Source organism: Lutra lutra, chromosome 3 (assembly GCF_902655055.1).
Source record: "Lutra lutra chromosome 3, mLutLut1.2, whole genome shotgun sequence".
Lineage (NCBI taxonomy): Eukaryota > Metazoa > Chordata > Mammalia > Carnivora > Mustelidae > Lutra > Lutra lutra.
Window position 1 is genome coordinate 112,308,962 of NC_062280.1, and position 24,539 is coordinate 112,333,500.

Sequence of the window (24,539 nt, forward strand, 5' to 3'; positions counted from 1 at the left end):
CAGGCAGTCTGGCTCCAGGGCGGGCCCATGGGTTCCTCACCTGTTAAATGGGGACAACAACCCCCTCCCGGAGTGTAGATAAAAACCCAACAAGCTCGCGTAGATAAGTGGCTGGCGCCATTCCCCACTGAGTGTTTACTAGCGCTCTGCATCCTCCTGTCTCCCCCAAGCACAATGCCAGGGTGAAGACCTACTCCGGCGTTCCAGCAGCACATTGCCCAAGACGCTGTGCCGCCAGGTTTCCTCACGGCTCAGGAGCACCCCTGGACCAGTGCAGGCCACCATCTTCAGAGGGGAGTTCGCCTGCCTCCCAGGGCCCTGAGCCAGGGTGTCACCCACCTGCCCACTGTATTGAAAGTTCCTAGTCCTAACTTGGAGTCTTCCTGCTGGGGCTTAAGGCCCACTCTCCCCAGGCTCCTCTGAGCAGAGACCACTGTCCTCAGTTGTCAACTGGCTCTCCCTCCACACTTACACTCTCTGGCCCTGCCCTTCCCCTCCAGGCATCTGAGCTTGGGCAAGGGAGCCTTCAGGGTGCAGAGCACAGAGGCCCTGGGCAGAGCAACTCTATGGCAGTGCTCCTGAGCAGGGGACCACAACCTGGGATGAGCCAGCCTGCACCACAAGTGAGGACCCTAGTGGGAAGGGCCTTGGCTGTAAGGCCTAGAGACAAGACTCAGAGGGGTGAGCCCAGTGTGGCCTCTGCGAGCTGATCTGACATGTGCAGCCCACTCCCGTGCCACCACAGTGACCTTCTGTCCCTCTGGGGACAGGCATGACATACCTTATGAGCAGCAGCCCTGCTCTATGGCCCAAGCACCATCCCAACTCCAAAGCCAGTCAGCAGCTCTGGGAGCTAAAGTCTAGGTGCCTTGGCCAGACATACCAGGGTCTTCCCAACTGTGTTCTCGCTGCCTCTTCTTACTGCCACACTGCAGCACTCTGCAGACACACTGAACTCCCAGAAGTTTCTGTACCCCTCCTGGCCTACATACATGCTGCTTTCTCTAGGTAAAGCAATGAGTCTGCTTACAGCCACCTGGCAAATGTCACCTGCTCCAGGAAGCCTTCCCTGATGGCCCGAGTCCTCCCCCACCTCCCGCTCTGCCCTTTGGCCATGGCAACAGTGGAGGTATGAAGCCACTACTGAGTTGACCAGCTCCACAAGAACCACCCACCTGTGTCCCTGTATCTGGCCACAGTACATGCTCAGAGATGGATGAGGGAGGATGGATGGAGGGATGGATGAATGAGCAAGGGGGAGGCTCTGGGCCAACCTCTAGGGCCAGATTCTGGCTCTTGAGGCAGAGGCGCAGGGCATGGGATGAAGGAAGATGGCCATGCACACCCCGAGAGAGCAAGAGAGAGCTGGGCCGCGGTGGCCGCGGCTGACCTGGGAGGGGGTGGTCACGCTGATCTCAGGGACAAACGTGTCATCAAACAGGCTGAGGATCTGCTCCTGCTTGACCTCCTTGGACGGGGTGTGTTTGGGAGGCGGAGGGACTGGTGGCCCTTTCCGGAGCTGTGGGTCCGCGGGTGAGGGGCCGCACGGGGAGGCCCAGCGGAGCGTGGGGGCAGGGCGGGGCAGACAGACAGACAGAGACAAAGCCACAGTTAGTCACACCCCAGACTGTGGCCCCACCCAGGCAACTGAAGGAGACGAAACCAGAGGAATCACTGCTGCCCTAGGCACAGACACCAGAATTACAGGACCACCCCCGGAGGGAGATTGAGGCAAGAGGTCCAGAAACAATGTACAGAGTGAGAGGAGGAGAGGAGGGGACCGAGGGGGGAGGAAGTAAAAAGAGAAAGACAGGGAGAGGATAGAAAGGAAAGGAGAGAAAAGGGAGAGCGTGCAGGCTGCCTAGCGGCCACTGGAAAAAAAAAAACTAGGCTGACACCCAGCTGGGTGAGACACTGTAGAGAGGAGTAGATAAGAAGCCTCCTTCCCAGCCTGGGCTCTCCACCCTCCCTGGACCCTCCTTGCACCTCCCGCCCAAGGAGCTTTGGCTCGCCTGTCCCCTGTGGCAGAGCGGGAGCCAGCGCCTGGCAGTGGGGGACCTCAGGCAGGTAAGGAAACCCCCCCAAGCCTCGGTTTCCTCAGATGTTGAGCTGCTGGGCCTCACAGAGTGGTTATGAGGATTGAATGGATGAAAATGTAGAACGCACTGGCACAGTGTCAGGCCCAGAGCAAGTGCTATTCAAGTGTGGGCTCTTGTCACACTCTTAACGTGGTTATCCTAATCAGCTGCAGGGCAGGCGATGGCCCACCACCAAGAGGGCTGCTGCCAGGAACTGATGGTAGGAGAAGGCTGACAGCTCAAACAGAGCTGCTGGCCAGCTCCTGGGGACATGACTGAAACCTGGAGAAACTGGCAGGGGTAGGGGCCAGGTTAGGCTGGGTGGGGGCCTTCTGGAAGCTCATGGCAAGTCCCTTTAGCTATCGCACACTCCCCTCACTGAGCCCATTCCTGCTGACCCTGCATGGCCCCACACCTAGAGAGAAGGAAGGTAAGGAGGAGGGAAAGCAGCCACTTCTACAGATCTTGGTGCCCTGGGGCTGAGGGCCTTGGGAGCCCATAAGGAAAGGAGGAGGAGGAAGTCAGCAGCCCCAAGGGTTAGGGAGAAAGGGAAGGAGAGGATGCTGGGGGGGTAGAGGAAGAGACACAGTCACAGGTGCTCCTGAGAGAAGGCAGGGCACCCTCACTGAGGAGAACCCAGGCCAGTGTTGGGGATGGAAGACTGGGAAGGAGGGGGACACCGGGAATGCAGAAGGAAGACGAGGAGGGGGAGGAGGGGACAGGGTGCCTACCTGAGATGGGGACTTGGGGAGGGATGCCCCGGCTGTGGCCGAGCTAGGCGGCTCAGGCTCGTGGTTGACTCTGATCTCTGGGGTGGCTGCCGGAGAGCCATCTGGCGGAGGCGAAGGGCTCTTGTTCCCTTTTGCAGGGGCGTTGTCACTGTGGAGGTAAGACCAGAGAGGAAGGCTGATGGAGGGAGGTCACCGCTTACAAGAGGCAATGTAGGAATCCATAGGTGTGCATGGGTTGGGATGTGTACCCCAGGAATCCTTGTGTGAAAACATGTGTCCATGTGGGCATGTGTGTCCACCAATGTGTGAAAAGGAGGGGGTATGTGTGTCCACATAGATTTGCTGTGAAAATATAATGTCCATGTGTGCATGAGTGTATGTCCCCATGCTTGCATGGGAGAAATGCATGTGCACGTGTATCAGAGTGGGGAGAAATGAAGGGGTGTGGGCACAGGGCCTGCCTCAGAGACAGTGACAGCCCCAGGCGGAACTCCAAGCTGGAGGTCTTCAGTCCCCAGGGAAGCCACCCCACAGGCCGCTGCCAGGCTCCACCAGGGAGCCCTGCTCCACAGCACAAGAAAGCCAAACATCCTAGAGGCAAATGAGTCTCATCCCACACGTCACGCAGCAGCCCCAGTGCCCAGCCTGGGCCCCACTCCTCAGCCAGCTCCCCAAGGCCTCGGCTGGCCTCCCTGCCTGTCCACCCACTCACACCAGGACACCAACCACTGCCCCGTTCCCAGGGTCCACACTGCCCACCCACTCCGCACCCACACCGGCATCTCCACACCTTTGTCTGCCCAGGCCCTTTGGGGGAAAACAGAAGAAGCCAACCAGAGGCACAGCCAGAGTGGCTGCTGGGGATGAGAAGGGGAGGTCTCCCAGCCATATGGTTCAGTATAGAACAGAAAACAAGGGCAAACGGTGTGCGTCACCAGCCACTCGGGTGCGAGGGGGCAGAAAATAAAAACGTGTATTTGTCCTTGCATTAGGAAGCTCTAGACCGGCCCTGATGAAGAAGAGCCACTGGCCACAGACAGCCGTTTGAATTCATATTCAAATTAAGTGAAATTAACAGTTCAGCGCTCAGTGGCCCTGGCCACATTTCAAGTGCTCACCAGCCTCTTGAGGCGAATATCGTACAGGGCAGCTCTGGAAGGCTACAAAGAGCTAGCGACCACATCACCTAGGGAGCAGGGGGTCAGATGATGGGACAGGTGACAGGTGTGAGGGACATCATGGTCTTGCCTCATCTCTAGTCAATTTGTGTTTCATGGGAATGTATTTGCCTCCTTAGAGCATGTATAGTAACACAGTACACACACACACACACACACACACACACACAATTTTTAAAAACCCCACCTGCTACCAGAGCCCTTCCCCAGAGGCTCACCAGGCCTCCTTTCTGGCTACATTCCCTCATTAACCTCCTGGTCTGGGCCACAGCCTGGTGGACACACTGTGGTACAGAGAGGAATAGACTCAGCTGAGCTCTGGCCATGTGCCCCCCTTGCTCCCACCCAACAGCCCCCAAGCCCTCTGCCCCCACAACACACAGAGGACACAGCGCAGCCTGCCGCCCTGCCGGCCCCCTCCCACCAGCAGTCCCACCCATAGCACCGCACACAGGAGGACAGGTTAGGGGTTAGTGGTACCCTCCGAGAAGGGCTCTAGGCGCATGCACGGGGCCGGATGGCCGGGGTGCTGGCCTCGGACACCCCCACAAGGCAGCACTCGGTGCTGGTACCTGTTCTTCTTTCTGAGCAGCCGGGAGAGCAGTTTAGTTTTCTTTCTGTGGGAACGGACGGGATGCGGAGGCCTTCATTTCGGGCATGAATCATGCCTGATTCAAGGCTGGCTGGCCTGTTCCCTTCCCTCATCAGCAACCCCTGTGCTCAGAGGAGTGCCACAGAGCCAAGCCTCCCCTAATACTCAAAGACCATGAAGAGGGCCTGACCTTGCCCTCAGAACCCCATCGCCCGGTCCCTGGCCTCGGCCTGCTTCCAGGTGCCCTGGGACGGAGCTGAAAAAATGAGCAAAAGGAGCAGCCCCAAAATAGAGCATGATGAGCTGGGGGAGACTACCAGCCACCCACTCATTCCTGTGGTTCACCACACAGGGGCTCTGGGGGCCCACAGTGCCAGGAGGGAGGGGTGGGGTGGGAGGGCCACTGGCCGGTGTGGGGGCTGTGAGAGGAGGCAACCAGGCACAAAATGAGCCACCGTGGTCAAGGAGGTTCTCAAAGTTCCCCATGCCCCCCTCAGCTCAGAGCAGCCTTCTCCCACAGGAAGCATGGATCCAGCCGCCCAGGCCAGCTGCTGCTCGCCACCCTCCTCACCCATCCTGACCCTCCCACCGTTACCCAGAGGCCAGGCGGGAGCAGCGCAGGGACCTGGGAAATGGCCTTCTGGCCTTTATCCCCACCCCCTCCTGGCCCGGATGCAGTCCTTGGCCTCAGCCCCCCTCAGTCACACATGTCCAGTCTTATTTTCAGGGAGAAGAGAGCAGCAACACCCACTACCTTCTCAGTCCTGGGGGATCTCCCAGCGACCTCAGGCACAGATATATTCACCAGTTTTACAGACAGGACAGCGAGGTTCGTCCATGCTCGCCACACTGTGCTGCCACAGGTGCAAGCCAGAAAGGAAGGGAAACCCCAGACTCGCTACTGTTTCCCCTGAGCCGCAGCCAGAGGGCAAGGAACGTCCCCCCTCCCTCATGGCTTCCCCTCAGGAAGCAGGAATCTCCTGGACGCTGGAGGGGCCCTGAGAGGCGGGCCGGGCTAAAGACAGCAACAAGGATGCTTTTGTGGGTATGCAGAATGCCACTCTCCAGGGACTCGCCCTTTCCCAGGAGCAGGAGAGGGGAAAGGTTGCACTGCCTCCCAGCTCTAGGAGGAAGGCTCACCTCCCAGGTGGCTCTGCACCAGCACTGAATCATTTAGTTCCTGGGCCTCCCCTCCAGAGCCGCACAGCGTCCCTGGCTACTCCGACTCCACCAATGGGAGAGGCAGGCCCAGGCTCAGGGCATACACAGACTGCCCAGGAGTGCTCTTTCCCAGTGGGACACACCGGAGGGACGTGGCATGCAAGCCTAGCCCTGGTCTGGCAGGAATGAGCCACCCAGGACCACACCTCCCCCCAGCCATCTGCAGCCGGACCGCAGTACATGTCACACACCTGGGCTGGGCCTTGACTGTGAAGGTGTTGCTCCCGTGCTGCTTCTCCAGGCTGACCAGCACATCGTTGAGGCTCTCGTTGAGCTGCAGGAGAAACAGCAGGCAGGTGGGCAGTGCCTCTGGGGCCACCAAACAGTCCCACTGTCCCCAGTCACATCCCTGCTTCTCCCACACCCTGGCCCCTTCCTGGCACCCCTGTCCCTGACCAGGAATAAGCTTTCCTTACTCTATCAGTCGGAACTGGGAAACGCACACCAGACCCAGAAAACCAAAGGGGAAAATGGAGGAAATGGGCTCCATTGAGAAATCGTTACTGTTTCGGAGGACTGTCTTTTCTTTCGACTCAGAGAAATTTCCTAAAATGCCTCACACAGCATGTACTGTTTTTAAATGTTTTTAATTGTTTTTGAAAACTAACTTCAGATTCTAACTGTTAAGGTCATTTTGCCAAGATGTTTCCAGGCCACATTATGACTGCCAGAGATTTCACCAAAAGCACAGGCAAGATAAGAGGTTTCCTTTCCTCAAATGCCTTTTTCTGTTTGTTTGTTTGTTTTAATTTTTCATAAGTTGTCTCAAATCTTTAAAGGGAGGAAGGGAAAAAAAGGGAAGACCTAAAAGGCAGGAAACCATGGTCAGGGTGGTGACTCAGGATAGGCCCCAAGCTGCTTTTCCTCCTCCCGCCCTGGGCCTGGAATCCACGACCATCACTTTGTTCCTCTGGGGCCAAGAGACAGAGTCAGACCTGCTGACAGCATAGAGGGAAGGGCTGCCAACACTGGGTTTCTCCAACTCTGCTTTGCAAGTTTAATTGCCAGTTAAGTTAAAATGAACATAGCACAACATAAGAATTTAAGCTAATCACACCCCTTCTTATACCAGATTCTGGCAGATAAAACAGATATGTTTCAATGTCTTAAAAAAGATGAGAGAAAATTTGAGAAAATTCCAATACTTTATTATTCGCCTATGAACTGGGAGAGGGTGCCACCATTCTCTGTCTCTGAGCTCACTGGGTCAACATTGACAGCTGGAGAGGGGCTGGCTCTGTCCAGGCAGGAGGATTGGACTGGGGACTGGAAGGAGACAGGGGCTGGGCCTAGGGGTCCTGCTCACAGCCTCTCCAGCACTCCAGCTGGGCCTGGACACTCAGAATGGAGAGCTCCTGGAGGGCAGGGCTAAGTGGCACCAGGGCCCAGAGGTGGCGCTGTGGTCACCAGTATGCACCAAGCCCCAGCCGGAAAGAGGGCACTTGACCGGCCCCTTGTATGCCCCTGCCCCTGGCCCTTGGCACCAGAGCACAGCCCAAGGCCTGAAGTGTACAGGGGTCACCAGGACCTACCTTACTCATCTCCTTGTGGAAGTTCTCCTCCAGGCCCGCAATGCTCTGAAACGTGTTCACATAGAAACCTACACGGCTGCGGGAGGGAGGAAGGGAAGCAAAAGGGCGAAGTGAACACACAGATCAGTGCAGACAGCCCAGGAGAGCCACACCTCCACCCTCCCCAGAGACCTAAACCATGGGAAGGCATGGGGCCCAGTGGACAAACACAGGAAGATACCGCCTGAAGCCTCAGGAGGGAGGCCAAGGCTCAGCCCCACGACCTCCTGGGACTTACCTGTTCCACAGGGATGGCAGCTCTTCCTGCAGATCCACGTTCATCTCCTCAAACACTTTCTGGGCTTTGATGAGCTCCTCCTCTGCCTGAGGGGCGGGACTGGTCATTCCCCTCTGCTGGGCCTCAGTCCCAGCCAGCCCAGGCCAGGCCAAGCCCACCCCCAAGACCTGCTCCCCTTAACCTCCCACCCAACACATTAGGACCAGGGCTCTGGGCAAGATGGGGTTAAACCAGATGAGGACACTCAAGGGGATTCCCCATGCTCCCCTCTCAGGACACCTGCCTCCAGGTCTGCTCCAGGAAGGGGAAAGGAGAGCAGCCCATTAGCCCCACGTGGGCCAGGAGAGAGATGAGAAGTGAACAGGGCACTCCAAGAAAGCTCAAGACAAGGGGCCCAGGGCCTGGGGCCCAGGAAGGAGGCAGAGGCAGACCCCAGATCAAGCCCAGCAGGGATTCTGCCCACTTACCTGTAACCCCTCTCAGGCTAAGCATCAACCTGCTGCCCAGCTCCCTTGGCCTTGCCCTTGCTGTCCCTGCCTGAGTGTCCCTTTCTCAAAGCAGGTCCTACTCTGCCTCAGCCACCTCCAAGTAGGATGTGGCAGCAGTATTTCCTATCCCTACTCCTCTCTCCTCTGTGATCTGTCCCCACCAGCTGGAGACCAGAGGCAGCAGCTCAGGCACATCCAGGAAAGGCAGGGGAAAGATGGGAGAGAGGGCAGGGCCAGGGGAGGAGGGAGCTAGGCTGCTGGGCAGGATGCCTGTGCTCACCCCCAAAGCCTTCACCCTTCCCGGGGCAGGCCCAGTGCCCTCTGGGCCTGCTCATGCCCACCATCAGGTGGCGCTAAGGCCCCATCCCACAGCCAAAGACTGTAGGGAATAAGGCAGCTGGCTGAAGCTGAGGGAAGGGTAGGGGTGAGTCACAGACCCTGGGCAGAGAAGGAGCTCTGCTAGCTCATTTGGAAGGGGCTGCTGGAAACAGTGACTCAGGGGGGGTGACTTGGATTCAGGGTCTGAGTCACAACCCAGGAACGTGGCAGGCCCCGCCCCAGAGAACACTTCCCGCCAGCAGCCTTACATTCTCAGGCCTTCTGGCAAAGGCAAGCCAACTGGCCAGAACGCCAAACTGCCACAAAGGACACGATTTCCACGGCCCACCCAGCTGTCCCATCCAGCTTCAGGCACCAGCCCCAGTCAGCCCAGCCTCAGTGACATGGGTGGGGGCTGGAGGAGAGAGAGGCCACCTTCCTCCTGACTACAATTACCTTCAGGTTATCAGAACTTGCTAGAAGGAACATAAGCTCCACGCCTAACTTTTTAAAATCTAATTTAAAAATTAAAGGTAGGGGCGCCTGGGTGGCTCAGGGGGTTAAGCCGCTGCCTTCGGCTCAGGTCACAATCTCAGGGTCCTGGGATCGAGTCCCGCATCGGGCTCTCTGCTCAGCAGGGAGCCTGCTTCCCTCTCTCTCTCTCTCTCTCTCTCTCTGCCTGCCTCTCCGTCTACTTGTGATCTCTCTCTGTCAAATAAATAAATAAAATCTTTTAAAAAAAAAATTAAAGGTAGAGGAGGGGGGGAAAATAAGAAAGAAAAGAAATGTCTGTTTGAACATGCATGCCTGGTGCAGCTCCCACAGAGGATCAGATCGAGGGCCTTCCCCGCCTTACCCCACGGGGCATCCTGGTACCTGAGTGGAGGCCACTAACATGAGTCTACAACCCCTAGAACTAGTGACTCCCATAGGGGTAACCAGTGCCGGCGCTGTCACACACCCCTCCGACCTAGCTGCCAAGGGTCTGGCTCAAGGCCCATGTTCCCCAGGAACCTGCCTTGGTCTGGCTCCCGTACCCCCAGAGACCACCTCAACATGGGGATTCAGCCACCTCCCCAAATGCTGGCCATAACGCCTCGGATGAACATCCATGACAATGATGACGACAGTGGCACAGCAGCCCACGTGGGTAGCCCAAGCCCTATTCACACACCCAGTGATGCTGCAAAGAACAGGGTGCCTCTATTTTAGTGTTCCTGGAAATCAGGGCCTCTGTCTTTTATTCCCTTTGGGTCCCATTCCTCATATTCGGGCTGTTTCAGAAGCACTTGGGGTGGCAGGAAGTGGGGGGAGAGCTGTCCATTGTTGGGGAGGCTTTGCAGCCGCAATGGCTCAACTAGATGCAGATGGACACATGGAGCAGCCCCAACAGGCCACTGACCAGGCTGCAGGGCACCAGGGTCCTGCAGGCAGGTTTGAGGGGACTGTGGCCAGTGTGGAGAGCAGCTCAAGATGAGCCAACAGGGTATGTGGTGCTGGTCAGCTTGAGAGAGCACAGCTTCATCAGGTCACACTCCCTCCCCAAAGTCAATTTAACCAGCAGGACAGTCTCAGGACCCCAGTGCCCCGGCTCACAGCCAGCCAGCTGCCCATGAGAACTCGGAAGGCTGCCCTGCTTCCAGCCAGGCATAAGGCAGGGTGGGGGCAGAAAGAGGATATGCTCAAATAAAAATTGGGTCCAAATGGGAAAGCCAATTTGGCCGAAAGGCCAAACATCTGCAGTCCAACATCCAAAAATGAGATCATGTGTGTTAGCCTCCCTAGTGGCTCCCCTGAGGTAGGGGTGTGGGGCCCTCCCAGTAGGATCCCCCATCCACACCCATCTCAGGAGCCCAAAATCAAACCATAGGCACTACCCCCAAGCCCCTACTGTCCCTGTTTCTCAGGGACAACAAAAATTTTCACCTGGTCTCCCACGAAACCCATTTCAGAGAAAATTATGCAGACACCCTGGCACTGGGTCAGTGGCCCCTTCTCCCTCCAGCCAGATGTCCTGAACTCTACAGGTCAGGCTGGTGCTCCAGCCCCAACTCTTCTCCACTTCCCATGGACCATCTCCCCCAGACTGTGGAGATCCAGGTTACCCCAGCCTCAGGGTGGGACTGTCACCAACTCCAAAGTCAGCCCATAACTTTGGCCTAAAAGAAATCAGGCAGCAAGTCAGGTAAGAAATTGGGCCGTGATCCCATGCTGAGCCCAGAGCTCTTCACATCACAGGCATTCAACACATGTGGGTTGAAGATGATGAAATCAGGAGATGGCCCAGAAAACATGGGGCAGCTGCCCAAAGAGAAACCCAACCTTGTGGGTCAGGGCTACGTGGCCCATCCCCACCTCAGGACCATGAAGGGGTGCTGGAGTCCTGTCAGTTTCGCTGGAGAGGAAACCATGATGCAACCTCTCCCAGGGTGTATATAGTGGTCCTCGGACACACGGAGCTCACCCAGACCCCAACCCATCCCAAGGACAGAGGGCTGAGAAGAGTGAAGTACTGTCAGAGTATTAGGACCAGTCAGGAGTTTTGTACAAAGACCCTCCTCCAAGAAGCCCACCAGAACCACTGTGGTGCATAGTTTGCCCTTCATGGAACTCCTAACGGGCAGACCATTTAGGCCCCCGGTCTCAGCATCCCAGCCACACTTGAAGAGCCCTGCCAGGGCTCCCCATCCAGGAGCATCATGAGGGTCCACAGGTCCCAAGGGTCCCTTTGAGCTGGGGATTTTGCCTCTCTGGACAGATTTGTCTCTTTGGTAAATTCTGGATAGCCTTCCAGCTTTTATGAGGCTCGAAGGACCATACATGTCAGGACAGGAGACCTCAGAAAGGACAAATGGCTCAGAGGCTTTCCTGTGTTCCCAGAGTCTAGGATTTCACAGAGTCCCAGGAATACCAGAGACCTGGGCACGAAGCAATAGACTGGGGCCCAACCCAGGTTAACCAGAGCCCCAAGCCTCTCTCAGCACCTCCCCCGCCACATTTGACCTCAAGTCTCATCTAAATCAGGCACTCTTTTTGGCTCAGGTCATGATCTCAGGCTCCTGGGATCGAGCCCCGCATCAGGCTCTCTGCTCAGCAGGGAGCCTGTTTCCTCCTCTCTCTCTGCCTGCCTCTCTGCCTACTTGTGATCTCTGTCTGTCAAATAAATAAATAAAATATTAAAAAAAAAATCAGGCGCTCTCTAAGCAGAGGCATTTGAAAACGGCCCTGCCCCCCAACCCAGGAGAGTGACTGAGCCCTCCCCCGCCCTGGGCAGCGCAAGACAGGTGCCCAGCGCCAAGGACAGGACAACAGACCAGAAGGCGCCAGCACGTGCAAGGTTAGAAGCCAGTGTCACCTGATTTCGGAGCAGGTTAGTTTGAGCTACGAGATGAGCCTGCAGTTTGCCTTGGCACCACTGGGGGGCAGCTTTCTCAAGCAGCGAGACAGGCTGGGGGTGGGGAGGGGAGGTCAAGGCAAAGGAGAGTGGAGAAACAGGAGGGAGATGGGGAGAGAGAAACAGAGACACAGATATTAAACACCAAGTCCAAACGTCCCAAATGCAGTGACAGACAAGCCGGCCATCCCTCCAGGGGTCCAGCCCCCCAGCAGGTAAGATCCCTTGAGGCTAAAAGAATTAAGGGGAGCCTTGGGGAAGGGGCAGAAAAAGGGGTGAACTCCAACTGCAAAGCAAAATGTGAGAATCGTTAGCAGGTGCTCAGCAAGCTTGTTCCTTCCCCAGGATGAACTGGGGAGGGGGATCTACCCTCAGCCCCTCACTTGTGGACAGTGTGACCAGCTCAAGCCCTGTGCCCTCAGGCTTGTTCCAGCGGAGACAGGGTCACGTCGGCTCCCATGACAGAATTCCACTCAGAGCACGCCAGGTCGGGAGGGGCCGCTCCAGTGAAACCCAAGCCAGGCCTGTTCTCATCCTGGAAAGTGGCTTCAGAGCAGGGCAGAGGGCCCAGGGCCCAGGGCAAGCACCACAGGATGGGCAGGGTGGGCCCTCTCCCAGGTGCCCACAAGTGCTTTTCCCTCACCTGCCGTGGGCCCAGCAGCATCCCCTACCCCGCTCACTACCTGGGACTAGTCACCAGCTGTAAACCCATCTGTGAGTGGGGTTGGTGATTCCTGCCCCAGGGGAGCAGTGAGACCCAATAGTGCAAAGGCGTGAGGTGAACACGGCCCAGGAAGAAGGCCCCTCCAGGGTACCTGGGTACCCCCCCCTCTGACTCTCCCCCAGCCCCGCCCTCCAGCCCTTACCTTGGCAATTTTGGCTTCATCCTTCTTTTTGGCGGTTTGGAGGGACTCGTAATGGTGCCGGGCACTGTCATAGTCCACCAGCTTCCGCCCTCGCTTGGCAATGCGTGACTGGAGGACAGACGGCGGTTGGGTGGGGGGAGGGTTGCTGAACAGGGCCTGGCACCCACGCTGGGATGCTGACCCAGGCTGGGCTCAGAGAAACTGGGCTGTGGGCACTGGGAACTGGATGAAGCCGAAAGGCGCAGGGCAATCGACCCCAGGCTCAAAAGCGCATCTAATGCATGCTTGACTCACTTGCTCCAACATTTCTGGAGGCAAAGAGCTCACCCCTTCAAGGCAGCCTATGACCTTGGGGGTCCGTCCTTATCCAGAGGTCAAACCACTGTCTTCAATATCCAGACACTTTTGCCAGTACCCACCAGCCATAATGTGTCAACAAGCCTCCTCCCCGCCGGACCCCAGGCTTCTCTACTCCCAGGCTAGCACCACTGCCTCCCTCCTGCCCTCCCCATAAGGCATCTTGAGGAGCCCAAGGCATCTGCGTTGGGTGCCATGGGGGCCAACCCCCAGGGGATGAGGTCTAGCACAACAACCACCAAATGGCCTCAACACCTCTGCTTCCACGTCTGCAGCACCCAGGGCCCAACGGCCACAGCGGAGGGCACCTATTAGGCACCCGTGCTCAGGCCTCACCTCCCCTTATATACTTCCTACAACCTTATAGTTGCTCCACAGTGACACGGTCAAACAGATACACGTGCATCATGGGGTCTCTTCCCATAGTCTGGAGACCCAAAGGCCTCAGCTCAGAAAGGCCCAGGTCTGGGGGCCGGTGGGCTGGCCTCAGAGGGAAGGAATTGCCTGGTGAGAGAGGTGCCCGCCTTCAGGAGAGGGTCACCTCAGCACCTGCCTCCCCTGCACAGGCTACCGGACCAGAGCAGGAGAGACCTACAAAGGGTGCCTCTCACCTTGATGTCAGGGAACTGGCCCAGGTATGTGTCCATGGTCAGCAGCGCCTGGTCCACCAGCTTCTGGTGGTAATCCAACCAGAGGAGGTCATTGTTCTGAAGGAGGTGAGGGCTCATAAGAATATGGCCAGGGGAGCTGGGCCATGCCCAGTCCCCCGCTCTCTCCTCCCAGAGACCTGGGGTTCACAGGCCAGAAGCTTCTCAGAACCTCAGGTAAAATGGGGGTAATAACTCCTGCCCAATAGCCTCTTCCATGGCCACAGTAAGGAAGAGATAAGCCCCGAGCTGGGAGGGTCGGGGAGGGGAGGTGATTTGCCCAAGGGCACACAGCATGTGAATGCCCGAAGACCAGAAGGGCTTGTCCCCAAGCATAAGGCAGGGCGGGACGGGTCTGGGGCGGAAACCAGCGGGCCCTCTGGGAAGGACGCAGGTCACCTGCCTCACACTCACCTCAGCTATCTTGTTGGCTTCATCCCTGCCAGGCCAGTCGGGCTCGTACACCTCCTGCAGACATTCATTCAGTTTCTTGGAGGCCTCGTGCATGGCTGTGGGGCAGAAGGGCCATGCTGCAGCCAGGGCCATGGGGGATGAAGACGGGGGCAGGGGCGGGACACGGAGGGTCGCCCTTGCCCCCAATTCCAAAGGCCCAGGAGGTATGTGGGTCCCCACTGCCAGCGCTTACCCCTTCACCACAAACCCTGGTCCCCATCCCAGCTCTGCCCCCATCAGCTTCATGTGGCAAAGGCCCCTCAGTGTCCCATGAAGCCCATCTACTCAGACCAGGTCCTCTCCTGCCCCTTACCCTTGACTGAGGCCAGGTAGGTCCGGAGATCCTTCTGCAGTCGAGTGCCCTCAGTCTGCAAAGAGAAAGATAAGGCCAGGGTGAGGGCCTGGGGCACACGCTGTGCCTGACCCTGTTCTTCCTACACTCCCATGTGGAGAAACGCAGGCTGCACCTGATGGCCACCCCAGATCAGCTGTCCTCATCGGGGCACCGGCAGGACTGGAGAAGACAAGACCTGTGCAATAGTTCCTGGGCACGACCTGGCCCAGAGCACCCCTCGGAGCACGGCAGCTCCTTCCTCTCTGGATGCAAATGCGTACGGAGCATCCCATGCTCCTCATCCCCACCCCTGCCCTGGAGCCCTGAGCGCCATGGGATATTCCTCCTGGTTTGGCAGCACCTATCTCTTCCGGACAATCTTCTCAGTCCTGTAAGGAAGGCAGGAAAGTGGAGACCCCGCCACCCCAAATAAGGCACAGCCTAAATGATACAAATGACACAGCACGCATGTATAGTGGGACTGGCGTATGTCCCAGGCGTGCCCTCAGACAACCACGGACCGGGGGACCAATGAGCACAGAACAGGGGAGTGGAACACCCAACACCTTGCCCCAAAAGCTTAGGCCAGCAGGCTCCCACTGCCTCATGCCAGGGACGGAGGATGGCCCTGGAGGTAGACTCTAGAAGGTGGAAGGGAATGGCTTAGCCAGGCTGCACAGAAGTGGGGGGTGGGGGTCATGCCCATGACTCTCAGGACACTGGCCCAGCCAAGGGAGGATATGGGATGTAAGAGGAAAAGACTGGCCAGGGGACTGGGCCAGCCAGGGAAGGCCCTGAGCTGGGGAGGCAGCCCCAGACACTTGCCGAGACAGCAGGACAAGCAGAGACGACACACCCGTAGGCAAAGCCTCCACTTCCTCTGGATTATCAATTCCACACAAGGCAGGAACAGCAAAACTGAGCCCCAGGTGAGAGAGGGGGTGAACAGGCTGAGCCAACAGGTGAGGTATGGGAGCACCAAGAGTGAGATGCTGGAGCTTCCAGAAGTCATGTACAAAGGGGGAGAGAGCACACTGGCTTTGAGGTTATGAAGCCCCACCCAACTCTGGCTGTCACTGGACATGTAGTCCTAAGCAAGTGACCAAACCTCTCTGAGCCTCAGTCTCTTCCTCTGTTAGCTCGGATGAATGACCCCTGCCTGGCAGACCACAGGCTGATGCATGCTCAGGAAGAACAGCACAAGTGAGCCAGGCCAGGCCCCTAGGCTTGAAGGCCCGCTGCTGGAGATGGACCTTATGCTGAGGATGGTGATATGGGGCAGTGGGGGGACAGGAGGAGAGAGGGCTTCTGGAGGGCCAAGGACAGCAGGGCCAGAGGCTGGCTTCTGCAGGGGAAGAGCACCCTCCTGGAGTGTCCCTGCCTGAGGCTCTCACATCTCAGCAAACCCCGTGCCCTGGTAGAGCACTAGGCAGACACAGACCAAGCAAGATGCCACAGTCCCCCTCCTGGCCTGTGGCGCCTCTACAGGAGGTGAAAGGTGGTCTCCATGGTAAGCAGGGGCATAACCAGCCTTCTGGGCACACCCTAGGCACCCTCAAACCTCTCCTGCACCTGCCTCCCCACCCCCTGGAAACAGGCTCTCCCTCCTCATAGGCAGATCCTGCTCTTCCTCTCCTGGTGTCCTCAGAGTGTCACACAGCAGTGGTCCAGTGGGGCTGGCTCTTGCCCTGTACTCGTCTCCGTAGCATCATTGTCCCTGCCTGACCACTGAGGGAGCTGAGAGGTTCGTTGACCTGCCCGGTGCTATGCAGACTAGTAGAACCAGTGAGTAACCCCACAGCCTGGGCACTCAGGCCCCACAGGCAGCGGCAGACTAGTAGAACCAGTGAGTAACCCCACAGCCTGGGCACTCAGGCCCCACAGGCAGCGGCCTGCTTATTATGATGAAGGCTTCCAGAAGACAGAGAGGTTTCGTGCAGGGACGGTTCCAGGGCGGCACATAAGATGTTCAATGTGGCGGGGGGGGGGGGGGGGGGTGTCAATGCGGGGGGGGAAACAAGGGGTGGTGGAAAGGGAAAAAAAAACCCTCTCCAAAATTCCATCAATCCCCACAGACCACAGACTAGCCTCTAGAACCCTAGCCACACGGAATTCTGAGGAACTTCAAAGCTTGCGGCCTGCTGATTAAAGATAAAGGAAGAAACAAGGGCCAGTCCACAGCATTGAAACCTCTCTGGAATTCCATCAAGGCTCAGATGTGGGCCCCGTGAGACCAGGAATGGGGAAGGGCCCATCCCACTCTTGATGCTTCAGGCACGGAGATGAGGATTCAAACTTGCTTCTGACTCGAGGCTATTGCATTCATCTGATGCCACAGAATCTTACAGACTCGGTTTCTCTTCCTGCCAAGCTACCATCATCTCCCTCCCCTCCTCATCATCCTGCGAGAGCCTGTCTCCTCTGCACCCCGAGGAAGGGGTCTCCCCAGGGACGGGCTGCTGTGCTTGCCCGGGGCCTCAGGCCGTACCAGGGCCCCTTGTGCTTCCCAAACAAGGCCATGCTGTGATCAGGCACACTGGGCACAGATGTGCAAGGGGCCACCCCCGGAGCTCTGCCTCGCATGTGCCAGCTGCAGCTGGGCCCCTCAGCCACACTCCACAGTCAGTGCCCAGGATGAGGCCCAGCCCTCCCCCAGGCAGCTGCCTCCTGCAGGGCAGCGCCCAGCAGGCCAATGCAGAACCTGTGTGTTTGCTCCCAAACTGGCTCCCTTGGCCTCCCCACATAGGGCACCTGAGAAACAGCTCTCTGGAGGTCCCTGGGGCTTTAACATACTCCTTGCAGAGCAGCTGAGGGAGCAATAAAATTCTGGAGCACGATCCCTTCAGCCTGCTCTCCTGCCTCTGGACTTGGAGTCTGGAAGGACACCACAACCTAGTACCAACACCTAGCGTAGCTCCACGGGGGTGACTTGGCCCACACCCCACATCCCTGCTATACCTCCCTTCAAAGGGTGCTCCCCTGCCTCCCTTGACACCAGCCCCCACCAGTGGTCTTAAGACCCAAGCCCTCATCTTCCCAGTGAGCCTAGGGGGAAAGGACATCCCTCCTGCAGGACTCCCTCTGGCTCCAGCTGACTTGTGCCCTCGCAGTCAGTCCCAGAGGATCTTCACACAATAGCCCGGGATCCCCCCTTCAACCACAGTGGGCCCTGAGAAGAAGAAGGAATCCCAACTGGCCCCACCTCGGCAACAGACAAGCCAACAGCAATAATGAGCCCCTGCGTGCAAGCTACAGGTGGTCCCAGGAGAAAGAGCCTGATCCACTCCCCTCCCCTCCACAGCCCCCCAGCTCAGGTCCTACTCAGGCCTTCCCGGGAGCCATCCCTCTGAGTGGGCCAAGCTCTGTTTCTCTGTGCAGGGACAGAGGGCAGAAGTGCCAGGACTGGTGCTGAGTACACCCAGGAAGGGCTATGAAACCTGCCTCTCGTGAGAGCCAGCGACCTATGGCCTCACCTAGGGACCTATAGGAAGGGGTAGCAGATTTGCTTCCTTAAAGGCCATATTCCCTGCCATCCCAGTCCCCAACTAGGACGCTGTATGTGGTCTTCACAAATAAAAGAGCAGGAGAACACTCAGCTTGCAGACTTCCCATGCTCAATATCCACCCCATCTTCCCCAGGGTCTCCCAAGCCTGGGGGCCCAGCCTCGCCCACACACCCATCAAATCCAGAATCACGTGGCTGCCTTAACCCCCCAAGAGAATGTTACCCCAAGTCTCAAATGAGATCTCAAATCTACCCCCTCTTACTTGGCCCCTGAAAAGCCAGCCACCCCACCCAACCTGAAGGCAGACAGAGCCCCAGCTCAAGTGACCACTACGTGTCCACCTCCGGGGGGCCACCAGCACTGACTTGTCTTAAGTGCTGGCCTCACTCCCTGGTGGCTCTGCCCAGAATCAGAGTGACTCCTCATCCAGAGCCAGAGCCCAGCGGGGGTGACTCTGAGGGACGAAAGCAGGGAGTAATGTTCTAGTTCCTGCACTGGGGCCAGACGGCGTGGAACCTCAGCTCCCAGACGCGTGCATGCTCACCTTCCGCAAAACAGTCCAGCTGATGAGGCAGCCCCATCACCCCCGACCCAGATCAGGAGCTGCTCCAATCTCTCTCCCCCGCCCAGCCAGTCGTCCTCAGTACCGGGACTCAGCTCCAGAGAGGGAAACTGAGAGTGGACAGATCTGGACACCATGTGTTGTGTGTCCTTGGAAGAGTCGCTTAACCCCGCTGAGCTTCAAGCGCCTACTCTATGAAGAGAGTATCAGCACCCGCCTCAAGAACACAAGGTTCGGGTCTGTGACACACAAGCAGTACCTCGTCCACAATAGGGATCTAGAAACAGTGATTCCCTAAAGGACTTTCAGAGCATCCCACACAGCCTGAGGAAGCCAGCTGAGCAAGGGACCTACCTGAAAGCCCTACAGGGGCTTTCAGCAGAAAGAACCAGAAGCAAAGACATCAGGCTTTGCTTGTCCAAGCCTCCATTTTGCAGGTAACAAAACCGAAGCCCAAGGAGCAGGACACCCAAGGGCACAGGGCCCATAGATGGTTCTGACATGGCACATACCTGGGCCTTGAAACCCCTCCCATTTGTGGCCTGGGGGACAAGCAGCCTTGAGGGCTCCCATCCCTGCCCTAAAGAGACTTTCAGTGAGCTCCACTGGCAGGCAAGGGTGGGCTTGGCCCTGGAGACTGTCCCAGCGGCTCTCCAAACCCCTCTCTTCCATCAGGTATCTGCCCAAACCCGGCACTCTACCAGCTTACCCCTTACTATCTCCTAGCATGCTCCTCACTCTCACCCAGCTTGCCCTCTACTCTCTCCCAGCATACCCCCAGGGCCTCTCCCAGCTTGCCCCCTACTGTCTCCCAGCATGCCCATCACTCTCACCCAGCTTGCCCCCTACTCTCTCCCAGCATACCCCCTGGGGCCTCTCCTAGCATACCCCCCCACCCCGTCTCCCAGCATACCCCTCCTAGCCCCCTGCCAGCATGCCCCCCACTCTCTCCCAGCATACTCCCCAGCCCTCTCCCAGCATGCCCTCTGGCCCTTTCCTAGCATGCCCCCCACTCTCTTCCAGCATGCTTCTCAGCTCCCACCTCCTGGCCAGTGAGTGGACTGTCAAAGTTCTCCAAAGAAGGGTCTCCCAGGTTCCATTCCAGTGCTTTCAGAGGCCTCGGGCATGAACAAGGAGCAGGGAGAACCTGGTCCTTCCCAGCCCCAAATCTGGGTCTATTTGGCCCCTTTCCTAGCACAGCTTAGACGATGACCGCACCCCCCCCCATGCCCATTCCTTGTGGCCCCTGCTTGCCTCCATCCCCATCTGTTACTCACTGAGGGCTGGCCTGCAGAAGCCACAGGGCCATGGCCCAGCTCTCCCTCACTTCCTGCCACCAGGTCCTTCCCAGAGAGGGCAGAATCACAGGGGTCATCTCATTCCCCTCTTCTATATCTTCAGATACAGCCACAGAAGTGGCTAATTCTAGGGGCACCTGAGTGGCCCAGCTAGTTAAGCATCTGACTCTTGATCTCAGCTCAGGTCTTGATCTCAGTGTCATGGCGGTGGGGGGGGAGTGGCTAATTTTAGACTTAGTAGATGTATGTGAGGGAAAAGTTTTCAGGGGCATCCCCATTAAGGTATTCAGGGTCCTTCAGTCAGGAAATCCTCCCTGGTATCTAACCACCGCCCCCAGGCTGCCCACCTGATTCAGCCCCTCCTGTCACTGGTCTCTTAACTATCTAAAGGAGCTGGTAAGGGGCCATTGCAGTCTTTGGAACCAAACAAATATGGCTCTATATCCACTCCCAAAGCAGGATGGCTCTGGGCAAATTACCCAACTTCTCTGCTTCATCTATAAAAGGGGAATGATGATACTAGATACCTTACAGGGCTGCTGGGAGGCATCCAGAGGCCATGCTCAGCAAGTGCTCCAATCAGATCCTGTCTGCTCTGCTCCCACAGTAAATTCTGTAAATGCCACTCTCCTCACAAGAAGCTTCTTTAGCTCCCACTTGCCTTGACATTCGAGGTTTTCCAGAGTTTGGCCAAAATCTACTGTCTACTCCAACCCAAACCCTCCCACCCTCCCACCAATCCACCCCATATGCCTTATCAAAGACCTACAGCATACCCCTCAACCCTCCCTCCTATTTCCCTTGGTCCACACCCTAAGCCAGTATTCCCTCTTCCAGGAAGTCTTCCATGACCTTGCCAGCCCACACTGGATCCTTCTCCCAGCTCTCTCACTCCACAAACTCAGCTCTTGACATTTTTTACCTGGCAGCCTCACTTCTACTTTGCACAAGCTAAGGCAAAAGATCCCAAAGGCAAAAGGTCACCCACACTCACCAGCTGCTTGTTGAAATTCTGGACACACTGTTCAAACTGCTCATCCTTTGTCTCATCCGCCTTTCCCAGTTTCTGGAGGACCTGCCAAGGCAGCAGGAGAAAGAGTCAGAGGGTGGCCAAACCAAAAGCGCCCAATCACCAACACCACAGATGGCTTCCCACCCCAGCCAACGTCCTGGAGGCCCACAGCCAGCATCACACAGCCCAGGGCACTCGGACCATCAGAAGGTCTCGTGGCTGCTGTGATCCCCAAAAGCCACTCAGTCCATCAAGTCTTGAGACCTCCTCATCCTCTATCGGCCAAGAAGAGGAGCTTAGGTCAGGCTTGCTGGAATGACTAAAACCAGGAGGGGGACACCCTTAAAGACAGCTTGAGGGGTCAGGTACCACTCCTTGCTATCTCTCACTGCAACCCTGGGGGTTCCACCCAATCCTGGTGGCTAAAAAGTGATTGAGCAAAAGAAGGGCCAGGTAAGGGCAGCCACATCTCCCCACATGATTCCATTTCCTGGTCCCAAGACTCTTGAATACCAGAGGAAGGAGCAGAGCAGCCCTGAGCTGGGAGGTAGCCACCCCAGGACACGGAGGGCAGCGAGGGGTGGCCAGGGGTCAGGCTGTTTGTATCACTAGGAGCCAGCTCACAATCTGACTAGATTTTCAGATGTGACCTGCTCTAGCCACCCTGCTCCCTTCTGTACAACCCAGCAGGCCATCCTGGGCCCACTCGTGGTACTCACACTCACACTCACACTAACACACCTACATTCACACACACATGCACACACACATACAGCTCACAGCCACCAGCTCTACTCCCAACTAGACATCTCAGAGGTAGACTCTTCTGATGAGTCACAACTGTGCTTTCTCAGCTGTGTGGAGAGAGCAGGAAGGGAGGGCAGATGTGGGGAGAGAGCTGGGTAGAGGAAGAGAGACCCAAGACCAGAAAAGGGGGAAAGACCTAGAAAAAGAAGGAGCTGGATCAGGAGCCTGAGAGGAAGTATCATGAGAGAGATAGAGGGGTGGAGGGAAGAAGGGGTAAGGGCAACAGGGGAGGAGAGGGCAGGGAAAGAGAAAGAGGACAGAAAGGCTGCAGAAAGGGGAAGCTGAGGCAGAGATGGGGCGGGTTTGCAGGAAGAGAGGGCAGCAGAGACCAAAAGGGAGACAGAGACCCCCACTCACAGCACCTCCACAGGAAGAAGAAGGACAACACTGAGATGCTCAGCAAAGGCAGTGGCCAAAGCCCAAAAAGAAGGAGAAGAGAGCCTGGGCGGCTCAGTCAGTTAAGTGTCTGCCTTCAGCTCAGGTCTTGATCCCAGGGTCCTGGGATCCAGCCTGGCACCCAGCTCCCCGCTCAGTAGGAAGTCTGCTTCTCCCTCTCCCTACACCCCTCCCCGATGTTCACTTTCTCTCTTTCTCAAATAAATAAATAAAATCCTTTAAAAAAAAGAAAGAAGAAAGAAAGGGAGAGAAGGAAAGGTGGCAGTGGGTGGGGGTGGCAGGCGGAGGGGAAAACGGCGACCTGTACCAAGGGATACTCTGTCCCAGAACAGAGCCTGGACCCTTCCCAGCCCTGACTGGCTGTAGGATGGCCCAGGCTGCCATGCTGCACCATCTCCAGCAGGCTTGGGGGCCACAGCCAGGCCCATCGGCTCTCAGACCTTCTCTTGGCGTGTACATTTAGCACATCACCAAGCGCCTGCTCTGTGCACAGCCATGGGCACCTCTGCTGTGGGAGCAGATGCTAATCAGACATGGATCCAGCCAGAGAGAGGGCAGCATGTGGCACTGCAGGAGCCTGGGTGGATAGCCATATAGCCTGGACAATCAGAGAAGGCTTCCTGAGGGAAGTGGCAGCTGCTCAGATGGCAGGGAGAGAGCATACAGCAAAGGCGGGGAGACCAGAAAGATGTAAGATATGTTACCAGGGAATTTCAAATAACTTGAGGTGACCAGAAGCCACAGAGGATGGTGAAGGAGGATATGGGCAGCAGGAGGAGTAGGAATAGGCATGGGAGAGTAGCCCGCCAACAACTTTGTGCTGTAATGGTCACAACACAGTTTATTGGGCAAGTGCAGCTGTAGGCCAAAGGCTGACACTGAGGTGAGAGGCAAAAAGCAAAACAAAACAACCATGAGCAAGAAAATCAGCACTTCCCGCCAGCCACGGGCTCCCGCCACCTCCCCCTTGGCAACCATACACAGATGGTCCCATGGAAATGGGGTGGAGCTGTGGAAGCGCCTGGCCCTCTCTGCACGGAGCTTCAGTGGGTGACTCACCCCCATCAGACACCAGCCCCTTGGTGTCAGAAATGGAACACCAGGTGGGAAAGAACTTCCAGAAGTCAAAAGAGGTCACTGAAGTGAGCATGAAGCTCCCAGGAAGCAGGGTCAAGGCCAGATCGGCCCTCAAGACAGGAGGACTGGGAAGGTGGCCCTGTCCACTCCCTATCTCTCTTCTCCCTGAGGAGATGTACTCAGTCGGCCAAAGGTCCCTAGTCCTAGTCCTGCCACCAGAGCGCCTGAGGGCCCCAAGCCCCCAGAACCTCACACACACATGCACACCTGGCCCCAGCTCCCCAGCCGGGATGTAGGTCTTGCACCAGACAGGTCTTCACACCAGCCACAGCAAGCAGGCCAGGCGGTGAGAAGACCACTGAGAAAAGGGCATTGAGCCAAAAAGGACTGAGCCTCAAGGGCATTGTCTGGGAAATAAAGAGAACATTAGCACCTACCTTAAGGCTTGTGTCTGTAAAGTATATCTCTGTGTGTGGCACACTCGAGTAACCACAGTCTCTTACCAGGCCTTCAGAGCTGCTTTCACACAACGGGGGGCCAGGCCTGACACCAACCTTCCTCCAAGATGGATAGCAAACTCCTATCATCCTTCAAAACTTGGCTCAGATGACACCTCCGTGAAGCTGCCCCCGCCCCCTCTCTCCCCAACACTTCCTGTACCACTTAGGGCCAGGGACCTACTCCCCTCACTGCTGTGCCATGTGCCCAAGTGTCTGCCTCTGGCTGTGTCCCGGCCCATGAAGAGTCTGAGGTCAGGGACAGTGTCCAGTCCTTTCCATGTCCCCAGCTCCTGCAGAGGGCTGGGGACAGGGCAGACACAGAACTTGCTCTTGGTGGCTGCTGGCTAATCTAAGCCGTGAGCTTTGAGGACAGAGTCAAGACCTTGAACAAAACATCCCATCTCTCAGGCGAAGTATCCTCTTATGCAAAAGGGAAGGCTGTGTAAAGTACTCAGCCTGACACACGGACAGAAAGCTGAAGGTCACCCTTAGAACTAGGGTTAGAGGGGGCACTTCCATCAGTCTGAGGTCTGGTCTAGGGTGACATGTGCCAGCGCCAGGGGGTCCCAGGCCTGAAGAGCCAGGGTGCAGGGGAGTTATCGGCACAGGAAGGTGGCCCGGCTCCCCACTCTGCACGACCTCAGGCTAACAGCTTAACCTCTGTGGCCAAGGCTTGAGAAAACGCCCCGTGAGTGCATGCTGGCCTTGGCCTCATTAATCCTCACTGCACCCACCCCCATTTAACAGATGACAGAAGGAAGGACACGCAGCCTGGGTCCCCGACCTCAAGGCGCTGCTGGACTGGCTAAAAACAAGCTGGACATGCCTGCCTCGGAAGAGAGACCAGGACAAAACTCGGTCCAGTAAAATCCCACAAACTCCCGCTACCAGCTTCCATTTTTTCCAACCGCTGTA

The 24,539-nt window shown here is 57.1% G+C and overlaps 1 protein-coding gene and 1 long non-coding RNA gene across 23 annotated transcripts in view; one reads left to right on the plus strand and one right to left on the minus strand.

Moving 5' to 3' along the window:
• BIN1 (bridging integrator 1) overlaps positions 1-24,539 on the minus strand; it is a 55,486-nt gene that overhangs the window by 7,539 nt on the left and 23,408 nt on the right. For 5 of the 22 annotated variants that reach the window (XM_047722686.1, XM_047722689.1, XM_047722690.1 and 2 more), the window contains exons 2-13: positions 20,827-20,907; positions 14,446-14,500; positions 14,094-14,188; positions 13,644-13,739; positions 12,676-12,783; positions 11,771-11,863; positions 7,610-7,695; positions 7,333-7,408; positions 5,992-6,074; positions 4,560-4,604; positions 2,810-2,957; positions 1,391-1,519 (exon numbers count right to left, since the gene is read on the minus strand). In XM_047722686.1, the coding sequence (XP_047578642.1) occupies positions 1,391-1,519; positions 2,810-2,957; positions 4,560-4,604; positions 5,992-6,074; positions 7,333-7,408; positions 7,610-7,695; positions 11,771-11,863; positions 12,676-12,783; positions 13,644-13,739; positions 14,094-14,188; positions 14,446-14,500; positions 20,827-20,907 (1,095 nt within the window). The remainder of the gene's footprint in view (positions 1-1,390; positions 1,520-2,809; positions 2,958-4,559; positions 4,605-5,991; positions 6,075-7,332; positions 7,409-7,609; positions 7,696-11,770; positions 11,864-12,675; positions 12,784-13,643; positions 13,740-14,093; positions 14,189-14,445; positions 14,501-20,826; positions 20,908-24,539) is intronic. The other 17 variants (XM_047722693.1, XM_047722700.1, XM_047722704.1 and 14 more) reach the window with 7 other exon arrangements.
• Positions 995-24,396, plus strand: LOC125096064 (uncharacterized). The gene is made up of 3 exons (XR_007126046.1): positions 995-1,123; positions 22,727-22,737; positions 24,386-24,396. It is a non-coding gene; the product is annotated as an uncharacterized LOC125096064 (long non-coding RNA).